The sequence below is a fragment of the Citrus clementina genome, unplaced genomic scaffold, assembly GCF_000493195.1.
Source record: "Citrus clementina cultivar Clemenules unplaced genomic scaffold, Citrus_clementina_v1.0 scaffold_2, whole genome shotgun sequence".
Classification (NCBI taxonomy): Eukaryota; Viridiplantae; Streptophyta; class Magnoliopsida; order Sapindales; family Rutaceae; genus Citrus; species Citrus x clementina.
This window is the reverse complement of record NW_006262688.1, coordinates 25,981,295-25,998,402: the sequence shown is the minus strand read 5'-3', so window position 1 is coordinate 25,998,402 and position 17,108 is coordinate 25,981,295. Positions and strand designations below refer to the sequence as shown.

At 35.4% G+C, this 17,108-nt stretch overlaps 2 protein-coding genes and 1 pseudogene across 2 annotated transcripts in view; all 3 read right to left on the bottom strand.

Annotated features, from left to right (window-relative positions):
* Window positions 1–2,448: 2,448 nt before the first annotated feature.
* Window positions 2,449–4,056, bottom strand: LOC18052587 (protein TOO MANY MOUTHS). Its single transcript, XM_006447947.2, has one exon. It carries the CDS (start codon window positions 3,967–3,969, stop codon window positions 2,491–2,493), a length of 1,479 nt encoding a protein of 492 aa, XP_006448010.2. The 5' UTR covers window positions 3,970–4,056; the 3' UTR covers window positions 2,449–2,490.
* A 5,576-nt stretch (window positions 4,057–9,632) lies between these two features.
* On the bottom strand, window positions 9,633–10,510 carry LOC112101013 (annotated as a pseudogene).
* A 2,059-nt stretch (window positions 10,511–12,569) lies between these two features.
* LOC18052586 (serine/threonine-protein phosphatase 5) overlaps window positions 12,570–17,108 on the bottom strand; it is a 9,105-nt gene continuing 4,566 nt past the window's right edge. Inside the window, 9 exon segments of the mRNA XM_006447946.2 lie at window positions 12,570–13,020; window positions 13,163–13,237; window positions 13,473–13,573; window positions 13,682–13,807; window positions 14,020–14,268; window positions 14,735–14,882; window positions 15,450–15,567; window positions 15,659–15,767; window positions 16,211–16,423. Coding sequence (XP_006448009.2) covers window positions 12,961–13,020; window positions 13,163–13,237; window positions 13,473–13,573; window positions 13,682–13,807; window positions 14,020–14,268; window positions 14,735–14,882; window positions 15,450–15,567; window positions 15,659–15,767; window positions 16,211–16,423 — 1,199 coding nt within the window. The 3' untranslated portion in view covers window positions 12,570–12,960.

Here is a 17,108-nt window from a genome sequence, read left to right as displayed (position 1 = left end):
AATTTACGCAAGTTTGGCAGTCTTCCCACGTGAGAAAGTGACAGATATTTTTAGCTGTCTCAATCCCCCCCCAATTTCTTTTGCTGTCAAATTTCGAAACATTACATTTATGCATTTCAGAATTCAGAGTATCATTGTCTCCCCCCTCACCCCACTCATTCTCAATCCTGTGCTGCACTCTCTGTGTAATGTGATGTGAAAGCCTTTGCCCATCGCACGTTTTTGAGTCATTAACCTAATTTGTATGAAGAGGCCCTTTTTTGATGTAAATGGCTTCACTTTCACGGACGCGGCAGTTGTTACCAAAACGAACTTACATGACAAACTGGGAAGACACATTTTTAATGACACTTTGCAGAGGTTCATTCAACATGAGAAATGGGTGGTTGGGTGTGACCACTGAGTAGTCACTGACCCAGAAAGACACATTAATTTCTACTATTTTCCTCTTTATTGCTAGTGAGGGTAAAAAATAGTGCGCTTCTGGGCATTTTTTCAAAGTTACTTGCTTGTTCTCTTCCTCTAAAAAGGAAATCCTGTTTGATTGTTCTCAGAAATGGTAGCCCACCATATTGTGGGAATTGATCATCATTCATTGATAATATAGTCTTAAATTGATTTCAATTATTACAACAACAACAAAATATCAAGAAACACTGTTTAGATAGTTCTGTTATGGCACAACTTAAATATCTTGGGCTCAAAACAAATTATCAGATAAATAATAATTATAATGTGCTCACACTGTAAGTATGTTAAGGGATCTAAACCACTTACCCATATTATTATGGGAAATTATCTACCATCCACCCGTTTTTTCACCGTTTTTCAAAAATACACAATTTTTTTTTTTGTTGGAATCCACCTGAAATTACATTTCTTTTCATTTTTCCACTTTCATTTGGAGATCGTTATAACTTTGCTAACATCATAAGAGTAAAATCGTCATTTTACAATGATACAGTGGTGGATATGTGTAAAATAATACAACTTCGAGTGGAGGTTAGAAAAAAAATTAAGAATTGTGTATTTTTGAAAAAATACGAAAAAAAAATAGGTGATCGATGGATAAATTATCTTTTATATTTGAGGGTAAAAAAGTCATTTAACCAATATTTTGTTAATTTTCTTAACGGATTCTAAACAGAAGTAGAAAAATGAAAAGAAATGTAATTTCAGGTGGGTTTTAGAAAAAAAAATTATATATTTTTAAAAAAATTAGAAAAAAATGGGTGGATAGTGGATAATTATTATATGTGAAAAAAATGTGGTTTATGGCTAAAGCAACGGTGATATTTGCCTTAAGAGGAGTGAGACTGAAAATGTTGATAGTAAAAGACTATGAAAGGAACAAACAGCTGGTTGTAGTACAGTTGAGACTGTTCCACATTGTGAGGTAATATCAAAAGTAAGAAAAGGAGAGCTGAAGAGGTGTGGGATCCAGCTCTTTCTCCAATATCTGTCAAAATTTCTTTCAGGTGTTCATGTGAGTCAGTCTCCTGTGCCTCCGGTGGTCTTGTTTCATCAACCGCTGTAGTGGCCGTTGTTCAAAAAACCAACCCCACTTCTATTTATTTCTTTTTCATCTCTCTATTTGTTTACTATCAAAATTTTGTAGATTCTATTTCAAAGATCTGTCCTCAAACTTAATCAAAGTTGAAATAGGTTGGTACTTGGTAGTAGATTGCCTAACTTTCAAGTTCATCTATTACTGTGACTCTCTCTGCAGGTCCACTAACAGTACACCATGTCCCTCAAAAAAAAAATATGTCAGCAGATGCTTCCCCTCAGCATGCCGCTCACTAAAATCCCTCAAAAGTGCCAATAGTAAAGCCTCGAGGCCAAAGGCATGAATTTTTTTCTGGTATATATGTTAGGAAAAATGTGTTTACATTCTTTGCCTTTCAAAATTTGTAAAGAATTTCAGTTCTTCATGTTATTGCTTGAACTTCACATCAACTCAATGCTTCACAGGGAGTAATCATAATCAAACGTTCATGAGTCCAAGCAAAAGTTTGACATAAGAAGTAGAATGACTGAGGCAGAAAATTTTGGGAGAAAAGAGAAGAGGGGAAAAAAAAAATTAGCTTCAATCATTATTTTTTGTAAATTAATTATATTTCCTTTTTTATATTCATTTTTATTTTATCTGTTTAATCAGCTGGATGATTAATTAGACTAGACACAATACAGAAAAGGGCCCCACAACAGGCTCATGTAGTCATGTCAAATCCTGAATTATGTTCACATCAGACCAAAATCTAAAAACTCGGCATAACTTTGAATGAGTGAAACTTGATCATGAACAAAAATAGAGTTAAACTAAAATACTTGGTACAGTAGATCGTCTGAAGTCTGAACTTAGCAGATATTATAAAATTCATCTAGTTCTTGAGAAGCTTTAGGAAATCCCATAAATACTATTAAACATGAAGAATGCTACAGACATATAACAAGAAGTATATAGAAAAAGTGTACTCAAATTCTTAATCATACTAGAAACAACATATAATGCAAAGCAAAAGCACCCAAAGCAGGGAAGAGAGAGAATGATTTTTGGAGTCCACGTGGAGCTTGAGATTTCTTCACTGGTTTGATTAAAGAACCATTTTTGTTGCTTCCACATATGCTTACTCCGATTCCAATCTTGACACTATATGCCTCGGCTGGATTCAAGCAAAGACCTGGATTTCCACTAAGGTCCAAGTTCCTGCCCAATCTCTTCAAGAAACTTGAGTTGAAAGGAACCACACCATCCAAGAAATTCCTGCTAAGATTCAAGTGATAAATGTGAGAGAGACTGCCAAAGACTACAGGGATTTCACCGGTTAATCTGTTGTTTTGAAGGGACAGGGTGCTTAAATTGTTAAGCTGTGAAAAGCTCGGCGGTATAGAACCTGAGTATCCTGAATTGGCAAGCCTGAGTTCTTGTAACTTCACAAGGATGCCAAACTCTACAGGCAAAGGTATAAACATAGGATTATCATCCATAAGGAAGTATTGCAAGCTTTGTAATTTTGCCAATCCTTTTGGAAAATTTCCTGTCAATTTGTTGTTACTCAAAGCCATGAAAGCCAATAAACTGAGCTTATCAATGCTGTCAGGAATGCTACCAGTGAGTGAATTTGAGCTCAAGTCCAGCTTTTGAAGCATACCCAGCTGGCCAATAGTGCTGGGAATGGACCCAGTAAGTGAGTTATAGCTCAAATCAAGGCCTACAAGATTTCTAAGGTTGCCCACTTGGACTGGTATGGTACCTGCAAGCAAATTATAACTCAAGTCAAGGTGTACCAAAGAATTCAAACTGAAAATTTTAACTGGGATTTGACCATTTAGGCGGTTTTGTGACAGTGTGAGGATCTGTAGGAACTTCAAAGAAGAAATTTGTGGTGGGATTGGACCAACAAGAGCTGGGTTTGATCTGAGGCTGAGCTGCTGAAGCGAAGAGTTGTAGAGTCTGTCAGCTGAAACAGAGAGGGTTGTCTTAGTGTGAGTGAAACAACTAAAAAAGAACACAGATTGTAGATAAGAAAGAGAGAATATTTGATATGGAAATGTGGCTGTTTTCTTGCAAGTTGGGTTTGGTCTGGTGCCAAAGTCAAGTCTAGTGACATGGAGGTAACCGTCATTGCCCTGTTTGCACTCAATCCCAGGCCAAGAAGAGCCAGGCTTACAAGGGTTAGAATATGAGACTCTCCAGGATTGATCACTGGACATAGAGTCCATGATCTTGAAAAGAGTCTCAGCTTCGGATGGAAGCATGCCGTTTGGGGGTTGTTTCTTTGCATGGGGGGATATGGTAGAGACGGAAGGAATAGAAGAAAGGAAGAAGAAGAGAAGCAGCAGAAGAAGAGGAAAAGAGAATGCCAAGGGACTGTTCATTTTGGGGAAGTATTGTATTATGAAGGTCTGAGTATGCCGATCGGCTGTAGCAGCTAAATGAATTGTGGTTTTAGAAGTGAGTTTCATTTGATGTTTGTGCTGTAGAGGCCGGAGGGGAACATGGAACTCAAGTTAAAAGGAAAACATGTTAATAAGATAAAAGAGAGAGAGAGAGAGAGAGAGAGAGAGATGGGAGTTGGTAAAAGAAGGAAGTGACTGAAGTGATATGTGGCGTAGTGATTAATAGTGGGTCAAGACATTTGAGTGAGAATTTGACGCCAAGGTAGGGTCTAAAAAGATTGGAAACATATTTGATTCTCTGATTCTAGAGAGACAGCGAAAGGAAAAGAAGGCTGGGTTGGGCCATCGGGGGCATGCTTCATTTTAACAGACATTGTAAAAAGTGTTATTAAATCACATATTTCATACGCACAAATGGGTTCGGTTCATGGAATTGAATAGAAAAGCTCCACTTTGTAATTACAATTGATTTAACATTCAAGTATTTTCAAAAATTATGGTGGGGCGGGCGTGTGACAAGTAACTATGGCCAATGGGCCGTGCCGGCACGTGTCGGCCCACCAATTTGGTGGGTCGTGCCGTGCCTACATTTTTTTCAGTTGAGCCCGTCACGGCCCACGGCACGAGCCCTCTCGTGCCGTGCCGTAGGCCGTGCCTAAAAAAAGCCCACCAATTTTTTTTTTTTTTAGCGTGCCTAGCGTGTTTTATTCAAGCCCACGTGCCTGACGTGCTTTTTTAAGCCCATCAACATAATAATAATAATAATAATAATAATATTCACAATTATAATTATATTAATTTTTATTAAGAGAGCAATTAACATTTTATTATTAGTTTATCACAATTTCACAACTATATATTTTATTTCACAATAATCAATCATAATTCATAACACAACAATACATAAATTTAATTAAATTTAATTCCATAGATCATAATAATAATTAATTAAAATTAAAAATACAATCCTCGAATAATCATTATAATAATTAATTTCTAGATGAACATCGGTCAAGATTGTCATCAGAGACATTAGACTCTTTGTTGTGTTTGAAAGATTGGGAAGATGCTGAACACCGAGTGCAACAAGATTGGCAAAATGCTTTAATTAAACAAATTGAGAGTTTGAATGTTGATCAAGATGAAGTGGATTCAGATTATGCAGAGTACTGAACATTGAAGCCACTTCCAAAGACTAGAGATTCTTTTTTCTTGTAACTTTTTGAAACAATTTTTATTAGTGAGAAGGTTGTAAATTTGCAAATGATAGATGATTCAGTAGGTGCCAACCTAGTTGAGATGTACTGTTAACTGTAGTGATGCAAATTACACCTAATTTTATTTAAATTACTAATATTATAATTGTACTTTAATTTCATTTAATGAAAATGTAATTTTTAATTTATCATAATTTTTCTTGTGTATAAAATGGAAAATATTTCATTCACAAATGAAACGTATCTCTATTAAATATTAACTAAGTTAAGATTTAATATTAATATGAAAAATATTTCATATGAAAAATATTTTATTATTAATTTTGTAAAAAAATTTATTTTTTATTTATAATTTATAAATTTATGATATTTATAACCTTATTTATTAAAATCATGATATTTAATTATTTACTTATTCATTTAATAAATTATAAACATAAATAAATATCATAAATAAAATTAAATATCATAAATAACATTATTCATTTAATAAATATCATAAATAAAATTATGATATTTATAATTTTATTTATTAAAATCATGATATTTACTTATTCATTTAATAAACTATAAACATAAAAGATTAGAATATTTATTTAAACTAAGATTTAATGATTTAAATTAATTTTTAAAAGTCTATACTAAAAAATATATTAAAACATTTAATTTCAAGATATTGTACTTTAATTTCATAACATTTTATATTTACTTTTTGTTAAAAAAATTTACTTAGATATATTTTGGCCCACGTGCTATTAATGGCTCACGGGCCACGTGCTAGCCCACTAATGAACCGTGCTTATTACGTGCTTTTTCGCGTGCCGTGCTTTGGCCCATCTCTAATCGTGCCGTGCTTTAAGGCCCGCGTGCCTAAAATTCTAGGCCAGGCACGGCCCACGTGCGTGCCGTGCCATGCCTCGTGCCTCACCGAAACGTACTCGTGCCGTGCTGTGCCGTACGGACACGTGTCGTGCCACGTGCCGCCCGGCCCATTGGCCATCTTTAGTGACAAGTGGAGAGACTTAAAAGGGTTAGTTTCAGAGGCATGGGTAAGTGTTAAAAATATTCCTACAATTTGGGCATTCATGTCCATCAGCGAACATCGGAACCATACTCTTTAACAAAAGTAATTGTGAACTTTGTCCTCACTCAGCCTCAAATTCTAGTAAAATTAAATTATTAGTAAACAAGAAAAGCTTTAAACTTTGCTGCAACTCATCACAGAAACCAATAAACACAAGTAGGGAAAGTGTCCAGTCTTGGAAGGCAAACACTCTAACAAAAGGTTGACATCCAATTAATGCTAGTGTTGAAAACTTGAGATGAATGGCCCAAACGAGATTGCTCGATGCTTCGAGTAAATCACACTATAAGATTAGAGATGTGATTGTATTTCCTCCATTCTTTACGTGTTTACATTTCACCAGGCAGGTGAAAAATATAGAGTTGTCTTTGTTTGGGTTTCAACATGTGATGCCCTGGCATAGACAAATGTAGCAGTTGGTTCTTACAAAGGGTCCGGCCCTGCAGACTGATGGGTCCTTTTCGAATTCCATCTATAATTTTACCTCATATCTCATCCGTGAAGGTAATTCTTCTGTGTTGTGTGGCTATAGAAAACAAGACATGAGGAATGAAAAATAAGCGTCATAACTTAGGCTAAAATGTCTCTTTTTAGGGACCTATTCAGTCGTTATAGGTTGATCAATTATTGCAACCAGCGATGAAATTGACCTGACTTGTCAACCCTCTAATAGTTTTTTGCTTGTACATTCTCTATGACCAAACATAAGTGAAGAATCTGAATTCTACCAACGTTACGCCAACGTTTTGATGAACACGCATCAGCAAATTGACGGCATCACACAAAATCTTACCTTTTACCAAGGACCTTGAACCTTGCCAGAAACTATTGTTTGAACTTCAAGATGCGTAAGTTGAACACGTAAAGGACTAAAACTTGAATGGAGGCAATTTAGTGAATATATAAGTCCATTCTCATAGAATTTGTGTAATTCAGACTTCCAGTTGTCTACACTGGATTGTAAGTTTAACTCTTCCTAATAGAAGCTGATCTTTTAAACCAGATGAGATGCTATTGAGATGACTTGAAAGTCACAGATGATACAAAGTAAAAGAATATGCGAAATACAATTTAGTACCCAGTGCCAAATGGCTCATATGATATGCAGATCAGGATTCTTTTGTGGAGATGAGAGCTTGAGCAGATTAATTGCACCAGAAATTCTCAGCTGTACTTAGGAGAACCTGCAATCTTCATTTTAAGCTCCCTCTTATACAAAATGAAAGGAATGGAATCAACTGCAGTAGGAGTCAATCAAGGCTAACGAGCAATCTTTATCTCTTGTAGGAAGGCTCTTACAGAAATTGGGAGACAAAAAAATAAGTCACATAATTTCAAAGTGTTTCAGTCACTCGTCAATGTGCTGTATGATATCTTCTTCCAACAAGTGACTAGGGAATGGCCTCCTCTGCAGCTTTGGCTGTTTGAGGAACACTCTCACTAGCGACATGACAAAGTTGCAAATCTGAAAATTTTAAATGTTGCTCACAGTGCATCAACTTCATTTGCTGCTGGACAAACTTGCATACTATCACCATCCCCTCCTGCTTTACATGGTCATAACTGATCAACCTTGCTATCAGCATGATAAAGCCGCATTTTCATATCTTCGTCAGCCATTCTTCCTCTTGGAAAAGCTTTTACATCATCACCTTCACCAACTGCTTGACATTGTTCAGATACATCAGTCTTCAGATCAGCACGGCATTGTTGCGCACTTAAAACGTCATTAACCATCTTTGCTGCAAGCTGTACATCGTTGCCTTCACAAGCTACTTGACACAGTAGTGATGGTTCAACCTTATTATCACCAGGGGATTGCTGTACATCGACATCCTCAACATCTTCAAGATATAACTCTGAAGCATTGATTGAGCTTTCTAAATGCTGTGGCCGTGATTGTTTAACATCATCATGATATAGCTGTTTTGATAATTCTTGTTAGGATTACTGCATAACTGAGATTGGTCTTCCTTGATGGTTGCATAGCATTGCATGGAATCATCCTTCTTGCATTTCCCTGTAGGTTTTCTACTAATCCTATCCTTCTTCGTAACCCTTTTCCCAGATTCAGTCTGACAATCATAATCACGATGATTTCAACCGATCACCCTCAGAAGTTGCATCAGAAAACTGAGACATATCATCCTTCTGCTAGCGCTTTCCGCTATCCTTTCGCATTATGCTCCCCCTTCCCTCTAACCTCTTCTCATATTCAATCTGATAAGTCCTTGACAGATTTCCTACAACTCCATCTTAGTCCCCTAAACAATAATGGGCAATATCCCTGATCCTTGAAATTGACTCAATTTGTTGGGGATTCAACCTTTTACCGAGAATGAATCTGCTATACATGCAATATCCCTCAAGCCAGTACTTTGTTGAACAAACAAAGAAATACTCATATATTTAATTCACTTGAATAACACAAATGCATCAGTTAGCCGTTCAGAGCCTTACCGTTCTCTTTTTCTTGGTTCTAAACCTTACAGTACCCGGGTATGGTGTCGGCCTTCCAACAAGTTTACGAGTAATTCTCAAATACCATTGCATATATTCACTTTCATCCACACCATCATCACCTTCCACAAGATTGAGCCATCGGTTGGACCAATTCATTGATCTCTGCTTCCATTTTCCCAGACAAGTCTACCCCACTATCAACTCCACGAATCTTTCTCTCCCATGGCTGCACATCTTGTGGGATTACTTGAAGTATGCCATGTTGCCTCTGTTGAAGATAGCAGCCATGACCACGACAAGTCATCAGCTGAGCTTAGTGACACATTGGCATGCCACACAAGCTACACCTATTTATTTCCAGCTAATGCAAATTCTATGAGATGGCAAAACTGCTACACAGAGAAATACCAGCACATGGAATGAATGAATGGATGAAGATTCTAGAAGCACCATATCATTGGCTAATGATTGCTGGATTATTTTGTTTTATCTAAATTTGTTATTTTTAGCTAGCTGTCACTTTTGTTTCTTTATGTATAAATAGACGATGGTCTGTAAACATTTCTAATTCAAGTATTATTTTCAATACAAGTTCTAGTCTTTTTGCTCTGCTTGCTAAAGAAAGCAATTCATGAGGAATTTAAGTGCCTCAAGCAACGATCTGGAAGGTGTCTTTTTGCCTTGTCAAAGCAAATCAACATTGTATCCGATCTCCCAAGGATCAACATACTTCGAATACTTTCTGGGATTACCATGCTATCAACATACTCATAAGGAAGTCAATCCACCTACACCACATGCAATAACATACAATGATGTAAGTTGAACTACAAGACAACATATTAGAGTATAAGAAAAAGTGTTACTCTCCAGACAATATACTAAATTTAAATTCCACATACACCACCAACTTACATCACACGTCTTCAGGGAGTTCAATGCATTACGATAAAAAAACTGTCACTTTACACTGTCAAAGCGTTTTGTTTTCCCTTCCACCTAAGTACAAGCAGAAAGAGGTCACGAGCTGAGTCATCTTTGAGCTTGGGTCAACCAACATTCAAGTGATAGTAACTCCAACATTACAACATTAGAAACCAACCAAAATCAGGTCTCTCATTAAAATAAAACAATGCAAGATAGCAGTAGGTGTATGAATTGACCCATTCATCACCCCTATCCCCTTTTCTTCAAATAAAGAAGCCAAGCACAAACCTCTAGGAGGAAGAAAAAGAAAACAAAGCCAAAATTGATAAAAACTTATGGTATTTTGAGATTTAAGAAAGGCCCTCCCAAGTGCTCTGTACAAATACAGGCGTGCCCCAAGAGTACTTCCCAACCTTTTAAAAATCTTCCAACATTGTTTCCAGTAGTGGAGAAAATAGTGCTGCCCATCAAGTATAGAAGGTGAGCACGTGTATGGCACTCTTCATCTCCCGTTGAAGCATCTTCAGGACACACATAAAAGAACTCTTTCAACCAGCTGAGTTTCACCATTCCACCACTCATGTACCCAGATTCTGATACTTTACTCAGAAACCTTTCACAGACCTTGCTGCATGAGGTATATGTTACACCTAGAACTGGTTCACCCTCAACCAGCAGTCCAAGCAGTAATGCAACATCTTTAAGAGTTATTGTCATCTCTCCAACCATCAAGTGAAAGGTATTGGTTTCTGTTCTTCACCTTTCAGCTAGTGCAGAGATAAGCGGATTGTCAAGACTGATTGAAGGTATCTGTCTCGAGTACCTGAACCCGGTATTGTCCGCCGACTCGATTTTGCATCTTTGTGAGTCGCCATTCACCCAACGTTGAAGTGTGTTCATGACATCCAATTGCAAAAGTGTCAGATCAACACCTGCCCCTCCTTAACATGCTTCCCTTGGTCATAAAGCACAGATTTATGAATTGGCCCCGGACTATCTACACAAGGGTCAATCACTACTAGAGAACCACCAATTGGTCCAAAATTGTTCGCACAAGCATCCATCATATACTACTTCTAGCACAAAAGTAAACATTATCTCCATTAACTCAAAACAAAATCGCTAATAATTACATAACTTCTAATCCAAGCTTCAAAATTCACTTCTGCATTAATATAAAGAACAACCTGAACTAACCAAAAACTTCAAAAAATGGAGGTGGCAAAGATTGTACTCTCCTGCTATTGCTAGCGGGAAGAGCACCTATTCCTTAACATTAAGAAGAATTTGTGCTATCTTAACATTAACAACGGAATCAGCTAAACAATGATCCAGGTTTTAATTTTTTATACCAAATATTTATTTATTTATTCTACATATTTCAACGCATGAATGAAGCAATTTAGAACTTTACTTAACAGAACCAAAGTCACATCATTTCCTTTCAAATGGCAGAGGAGTGTAAACGATTTCAGAAGATTAAAGCCAAATTAAAATCTTTTTTTCCCCCACAGGAACCAAAAACATCTCTGGCGCGAGAATACAAAGAGACGCTCCCAAACAGAAGTGTGTTGGCGGGAATATGTATACGTATTAATTGCATGAGTACTCTCTCATACCACATTACTAACCTTGAATTAAACAAAATTCGATATATCAAAACGACGAACGACAACGTCGTATGAGGATTAGAAACGGTTAACTTATTGAGTACTTTATACGAGTTACGTGGGGACAGGTGTGGCGGCCACCCACAGGAAAAAGTTATTTCCAGCAATGACCTCCATCCCCCCGAACTATCATGGAGTGCAAAACAATCTCACGTTTGACACGTAAGGTTAGATTGGATTAATTATTAGAATTCAATTGAACTAAACATAATCATATATTTGGTACAGAACCAATTATACTATGTTAAATTATATTAAATAATATTTAAGTTGATATTTAAATATACAATCAATTAATAAGAAAATTAAATATATTGTAAATAAGTTATTGGATAGTTATAATATAATAAATAAATAAAAATAAATAAAACAAATTAAATATTTAATTAATTTTTACCAAACATTTAAAAATATTATAGAAAATCAATTAATTAATGGTATTATTAATTTTCATGATTATTTTAAATATTATATTAGTGATTATCAAATTTAATATAATCAAATAATGCAATAAACTATTAAATGATTAATTTTATTGACAAATTATTAAATATACAGGTAATGAAACTTTAATCTCAAGAGTTGGTAAAAGTAAAATTACCAATTTAATTAGATCATAGATAATAAAGCAAAATAAATTTTAAGTAAATCATAATAAAAAAAATTAAGTAATTAATTAACATTGGGTGTAAATTAAAAATAATATAAAAAATCTCATATATGAACAATTTTTTTCTTTGATCTTATCTCAACTAAACTCATGTATAAACTAAGATTATTAATCCCATAATTTTAAGATTAAATTCAAATTTAAACTCCCTTAACCCCATCCAACTGAGCTTGCCAAACATAAAATAAATATTTAGTTTCAAAATTAATCAAATCCCATAATATGGCCTAGAGGAGCTAGAATTAGATATTTTATATGATTAATTTTGACTCTCTCATTTCCTAGATGTTGTAAAAAAGGAAAAAAAAAAAACTATGCTAATCTTACTAAATAAAACCGGATTCGGCTAATTCACCATTTATCTAAGAATATCTATCAATGATTCGCTTACAATCTTGTGAAAATATCTAAAAATCCGGCCGGCTACTCAGCTACATTTCTTTATTCTTTTGCATTTCTGGGGACGGCAATTAAGCTCTCATCAATCTTCAATATTTGAATATAACGATTTATGTACAAATTCATCAGCGAATCATTCAAACTATCAACCACAACGAGCAGAGAACCCTCCACATGAACCAACAAAGAATAACAAAATTAAAGAAATTTAAAAAGGAAAAAAATAAGTTGATGATGTTATTAGCTCTAGAGAGAGAGAGAGAGATTGAAGCATTTTCCTAATATTCATACAATTTTGACAATTCTAATCTGACCTCCCACTGCTTCCCATTCTGGATCTAGCGAGGAAAACTGGCATTTAATTTACACGAGTTGCAGGGGCAAAATTCAAAATAAAATATGAGGCCAGTGCCTGAAATTTCTCACGAATTGAATGTTAGTGAGAAGTACCAAAAAAAAAAGTCTCTTTTGACATGGAAATCCAAAGGAGGAAAAATCTAAACAAAGCTGCATTTGTCAATATTTTATATGCTTTTCTCCAGCTGCTATAAACAAATTTCACTTCCAAGGGTAGGGTCCATCCTCCGTTTTGAAATGGGAATTACCGTTCCATTGAGGTTAGATATACTATTGGAACATTCGTAGGAAATTGTTTGCATATGCCATTGGCTTGACATCAGGGTGAGGCTGCAATTTCATCAAAGATGAGAAAATCCTCAGATTCAAAAACAATCGTCTATGCTGGTTCCAAAAATGGTAAAAAAATGAAAGTGCACAAAAGACAAGAGAATAAGGATTGAATGCAAAAAACAAGACAGAAGCTACTGACCACAGCTGCAAACGTAACAACATTTGGCTTCAAGGTAGGAGCTTCAAAACGAATAAAAGCACCCTTATTACCCATCTGCAATGTTCAAAAGCTGATGTTAGAAGAATAATGCCAGTACCCTCAACCGAAACAAGCTACACTTTATAACAAAATTTAGATATTGAAAAAGAACATATCATACATAACCAAATTGGATCCTGATTCCTGAATAAATATATAACTTCCTAAATCGCATCAAAATGACTATAATATTGTTCATTCAAAACCCTACGTATAGAAAGAAATGTCCTGACGTTCATAATTTAGTTACCTGATCACAGTAATTTGGTGCAGAAAATACCGTAATGAGTTTGCCATCATGCTCAATCTCATAGCCTTCATCCTTAACTTCGTGTGATCGCACAACTAAATCTGTCAATTGAGATATGTATGTTAAGCCATGGACATGGAAACAAACAGAAGCATTGACAACACTAGAAACTTCCTAGATTACTATTATCTATATGGTTAGGAAACTACCTAGACTGTTATCCTGCAGGAATCTTTTTGTCACGTCAGCACCAAATGAAAGACCCACTCCTCTCTTGCTAGGCCCTCTTCCTGGCAGAGGTTGTGGATCACTCCACAGCAATTCACACATCAATCCTAGAGAAGATCAGACACAAAAAAAATAACATGAGGTCTGATCGGACAATACTAACCACATGCATGTATGATACAGATTTCACATAACAAGGATCGCCAAATTTAGGCTGTACTGAGTTGGGCATAAGTTTAATACAAGCACAAGGAAGCAATACTACAGATAATCATTATCATAATAATGATAATAATAATAAAATAAATAAACAGCACACCTTCCTCCGGAGGCTCGCAAAATCGATCAATAGTCTTAATGTCGGAGAGTTTCACCCCATCAACGCTAAAAAGACCTCCATGAACTACGAAAACCTTCTGATTTAGTACATGTGCCAAAGGTAAACAACAGAACACTTCTGCAAAGAGTTCCACAAATGTTTCACTCAACTTGGAGCGAACCTCCCCCTCAAAACCATAAATTTTGTTCATGCTCTTGCTCTCGTGATTTCCTCTGGAAAGATATATAGCTGAAATTTTTCCAAAAAAGGGTAAAAATCCATTATGAAATGAAATTAGCGGATGAAGACAAATTAAAAAAACAGCAACAAAATCAATTGAGAGAAAATATCATACACCAAAATCAAATTGAACAGGACAAGAGTAGAGAATAAAAAGCAACGTGAAACTGAAAATATAAAAAGAAAACACTATATAGCTTCTTTTTACACATTTACAGTGAGACCTACATATCCAGAAGCAAATGGCAAAGATTAGAACAGACAGCTATAACTTCACGAAAACAACTTAAGGAAGTTAAATATGGGTAGCCAATAGCTTTAAACTATTACAAAAATATGAAGAGGTTGTAATTTTTAGGTGAGGAAATCATGAATTAAAATCTAATATACACAGAATTGCCACGTGTAAGAGCAAAAGTCTTACAGAGAAAGCAACTACAGAAAATTGTGAGTAAAAGAAGCAGAGAGGCTTCACCTGATGGACACATGCACTTAAAAGCAAATAATGTGAGAATGACCTCCACTGAAAATGAACCCCTATCCACAAAGTCACCATTGAAAAGGTATGGATTCTCTTCTGATGGAAGCCCATTAAGCTCAAAAATATTCAACAAATCATAAAACTGCAAGCATCACAAACATATACATTGAAAAGAGTCAATTTTTTAAAGCAGGGACAAGATACTAACAACAAATGCACTACTTCTACCCAGTTTTAAGATATTATTGACAACACGACTATAAAGGTAATCCTCGGAATGACGAAACAAGATTCCCAAAATACTTTCTAGTAAGGTTCAATGGAGGCAATCCACTAAACATTAAGAGGAACAGAGATAGATAATAACAATGTCTCAGACCTGATACAAACGCGAGCAGATGTAAACAGGCAGAGAAGACTGTATTACTTAGACATGTATAACAAATTATCCCTTTATGTTCAATTTTACATAATAACTAATTTTGGGCAGAATTCCTTCTGACAATTAGACCAATAACGTATATCAATGAGTTCACTATATGTTCTGTGACCAATATAAGCAACAGTTAGATGCAGAATGCTATTCTTCACAAATGATCTTATTGGCCCTTGAAAAGGTTTCATATCTATTCAGCATTTTCAAAGTCAATATAAAAGCGAGCAATCATTATAGTATTCAATAATGACTAAAAAAAGGCGGGCAAATTACCTGACCATGTACATCACCACAGACTGTAAAATGCTTGCCATCAGGGATGTCTATATCAACAAGAGAAGGCAGAGCTCGTAACATTTCCCTTGTTTGCAAGACAATCTGGAAAGCATATCTACAGCAATGAAAGCACCATTCAAAGTGAGGACTAGGTCAAAATCATGTCATGAAATAATTTCATAACAAACTGTGTTTGCTAAACATACCTTTTGTGTAAGCACTTCTGATTCTTGAAATCATCCATCATTTTCTTCACAAAATCCAAAGTAATAACATCTCCCTCTATCCTTGCCCCAGAATATTGTGGCTCCACCTCTAGAATGAAACAAAACACAAATTCATCAATAAATATAGGATCAAAACATCTAATGTAAGTCATCCCAGTTTCATGAATGAAATACAATTAGGATTAAAAGAAAGGAGGAGACAAGGAAGATAAAATAATCCCTGCATGAATGGGTCTCAAGCATGAAAGCATGACAACAAGGTCATTCTTTATGTAAAAAAATTATCAGCTGAAAGAAAAGAATCTCCAGACATCAATTCATTTAATTCAGTGGAAGAATGATCAATCGAAGGCATGTCAGTGATCCATCTAACAAAAGAAAAATTTGCAGATTGAAAACTCTGCAGTTTAAAGTGTCAATTTTTTTTTCTTAATAAATTTACTACTTTTTAGAAGTAAGAATTTCCAACTTCTGAAATTATAAAAATGGGCAGAGACCACATTTCAGTAATTTATTTACTCTGGCTCAAACCTAGTTCAAGTTTTCGACTCTTTGTAAAGACATCACTACCACTGCAGCTACCCCACCAATAAGCCCCTAGAATCATCAGCACCGCCACCACCATTCCAGCCACTGTTGTGGCTACTGCTGGCCACACCATCACCACCACTGCTACCACAACTGTTGCTGTCGCTGCCAATATGGCCGCTTGGGTGGACACAAATGATGAACTGGGGCTCATCCCTATTATGTACAATATTTTAAAAATAATGTAATTAATACTAATTAATCTTCAAGAAGACACTGGAAATGAAAATGAAGATGTTTAAATATTTCCTTATGATTGACCTTTTTCCAGCTTACACGTAAAACACCCACGAGATGCTTACACTTGTTATGGGTATTCCGTTCAAACAATTAATTCTCTATGTTCAGTCTTAATTCTTTGCCCATATGAGGCTTATTTTCCATTCGTTACATGGGCTATGACCCGAATTGTTCTAGTTCTTTCGTGAACCTCTACATTTATGGATATTTCTTCTACATTTAAGGATATTTCTCATTTTTTTACCATATTCTCTGATCTTCCAGCAGACCTACGGGATAACTTTTCGGCCATGACAATAAAAGAGAACGATGACTTCAAGTTTTACCAAATTGGAAACTAAGTGAATTTATTATTTTCCTCCCTGTGATGATATGTATGGCATGTCAAAATGATCCCTAAGTGCTTGATAGAAAGGTTGGACTGCATTTGAAAACATACTTTAGTCCAGATATACTACACTTGGGATGGCCTCAGCATTTATTGACATCAATGAGAAGCTACGTAAATGGCAGAAAAAAATCACAATCATAACATATTTTTTACGAATCCCTTTACAAAAGAAAAGAATAACTCAGTAAGAAAATTAAAACTTTGAAGGAG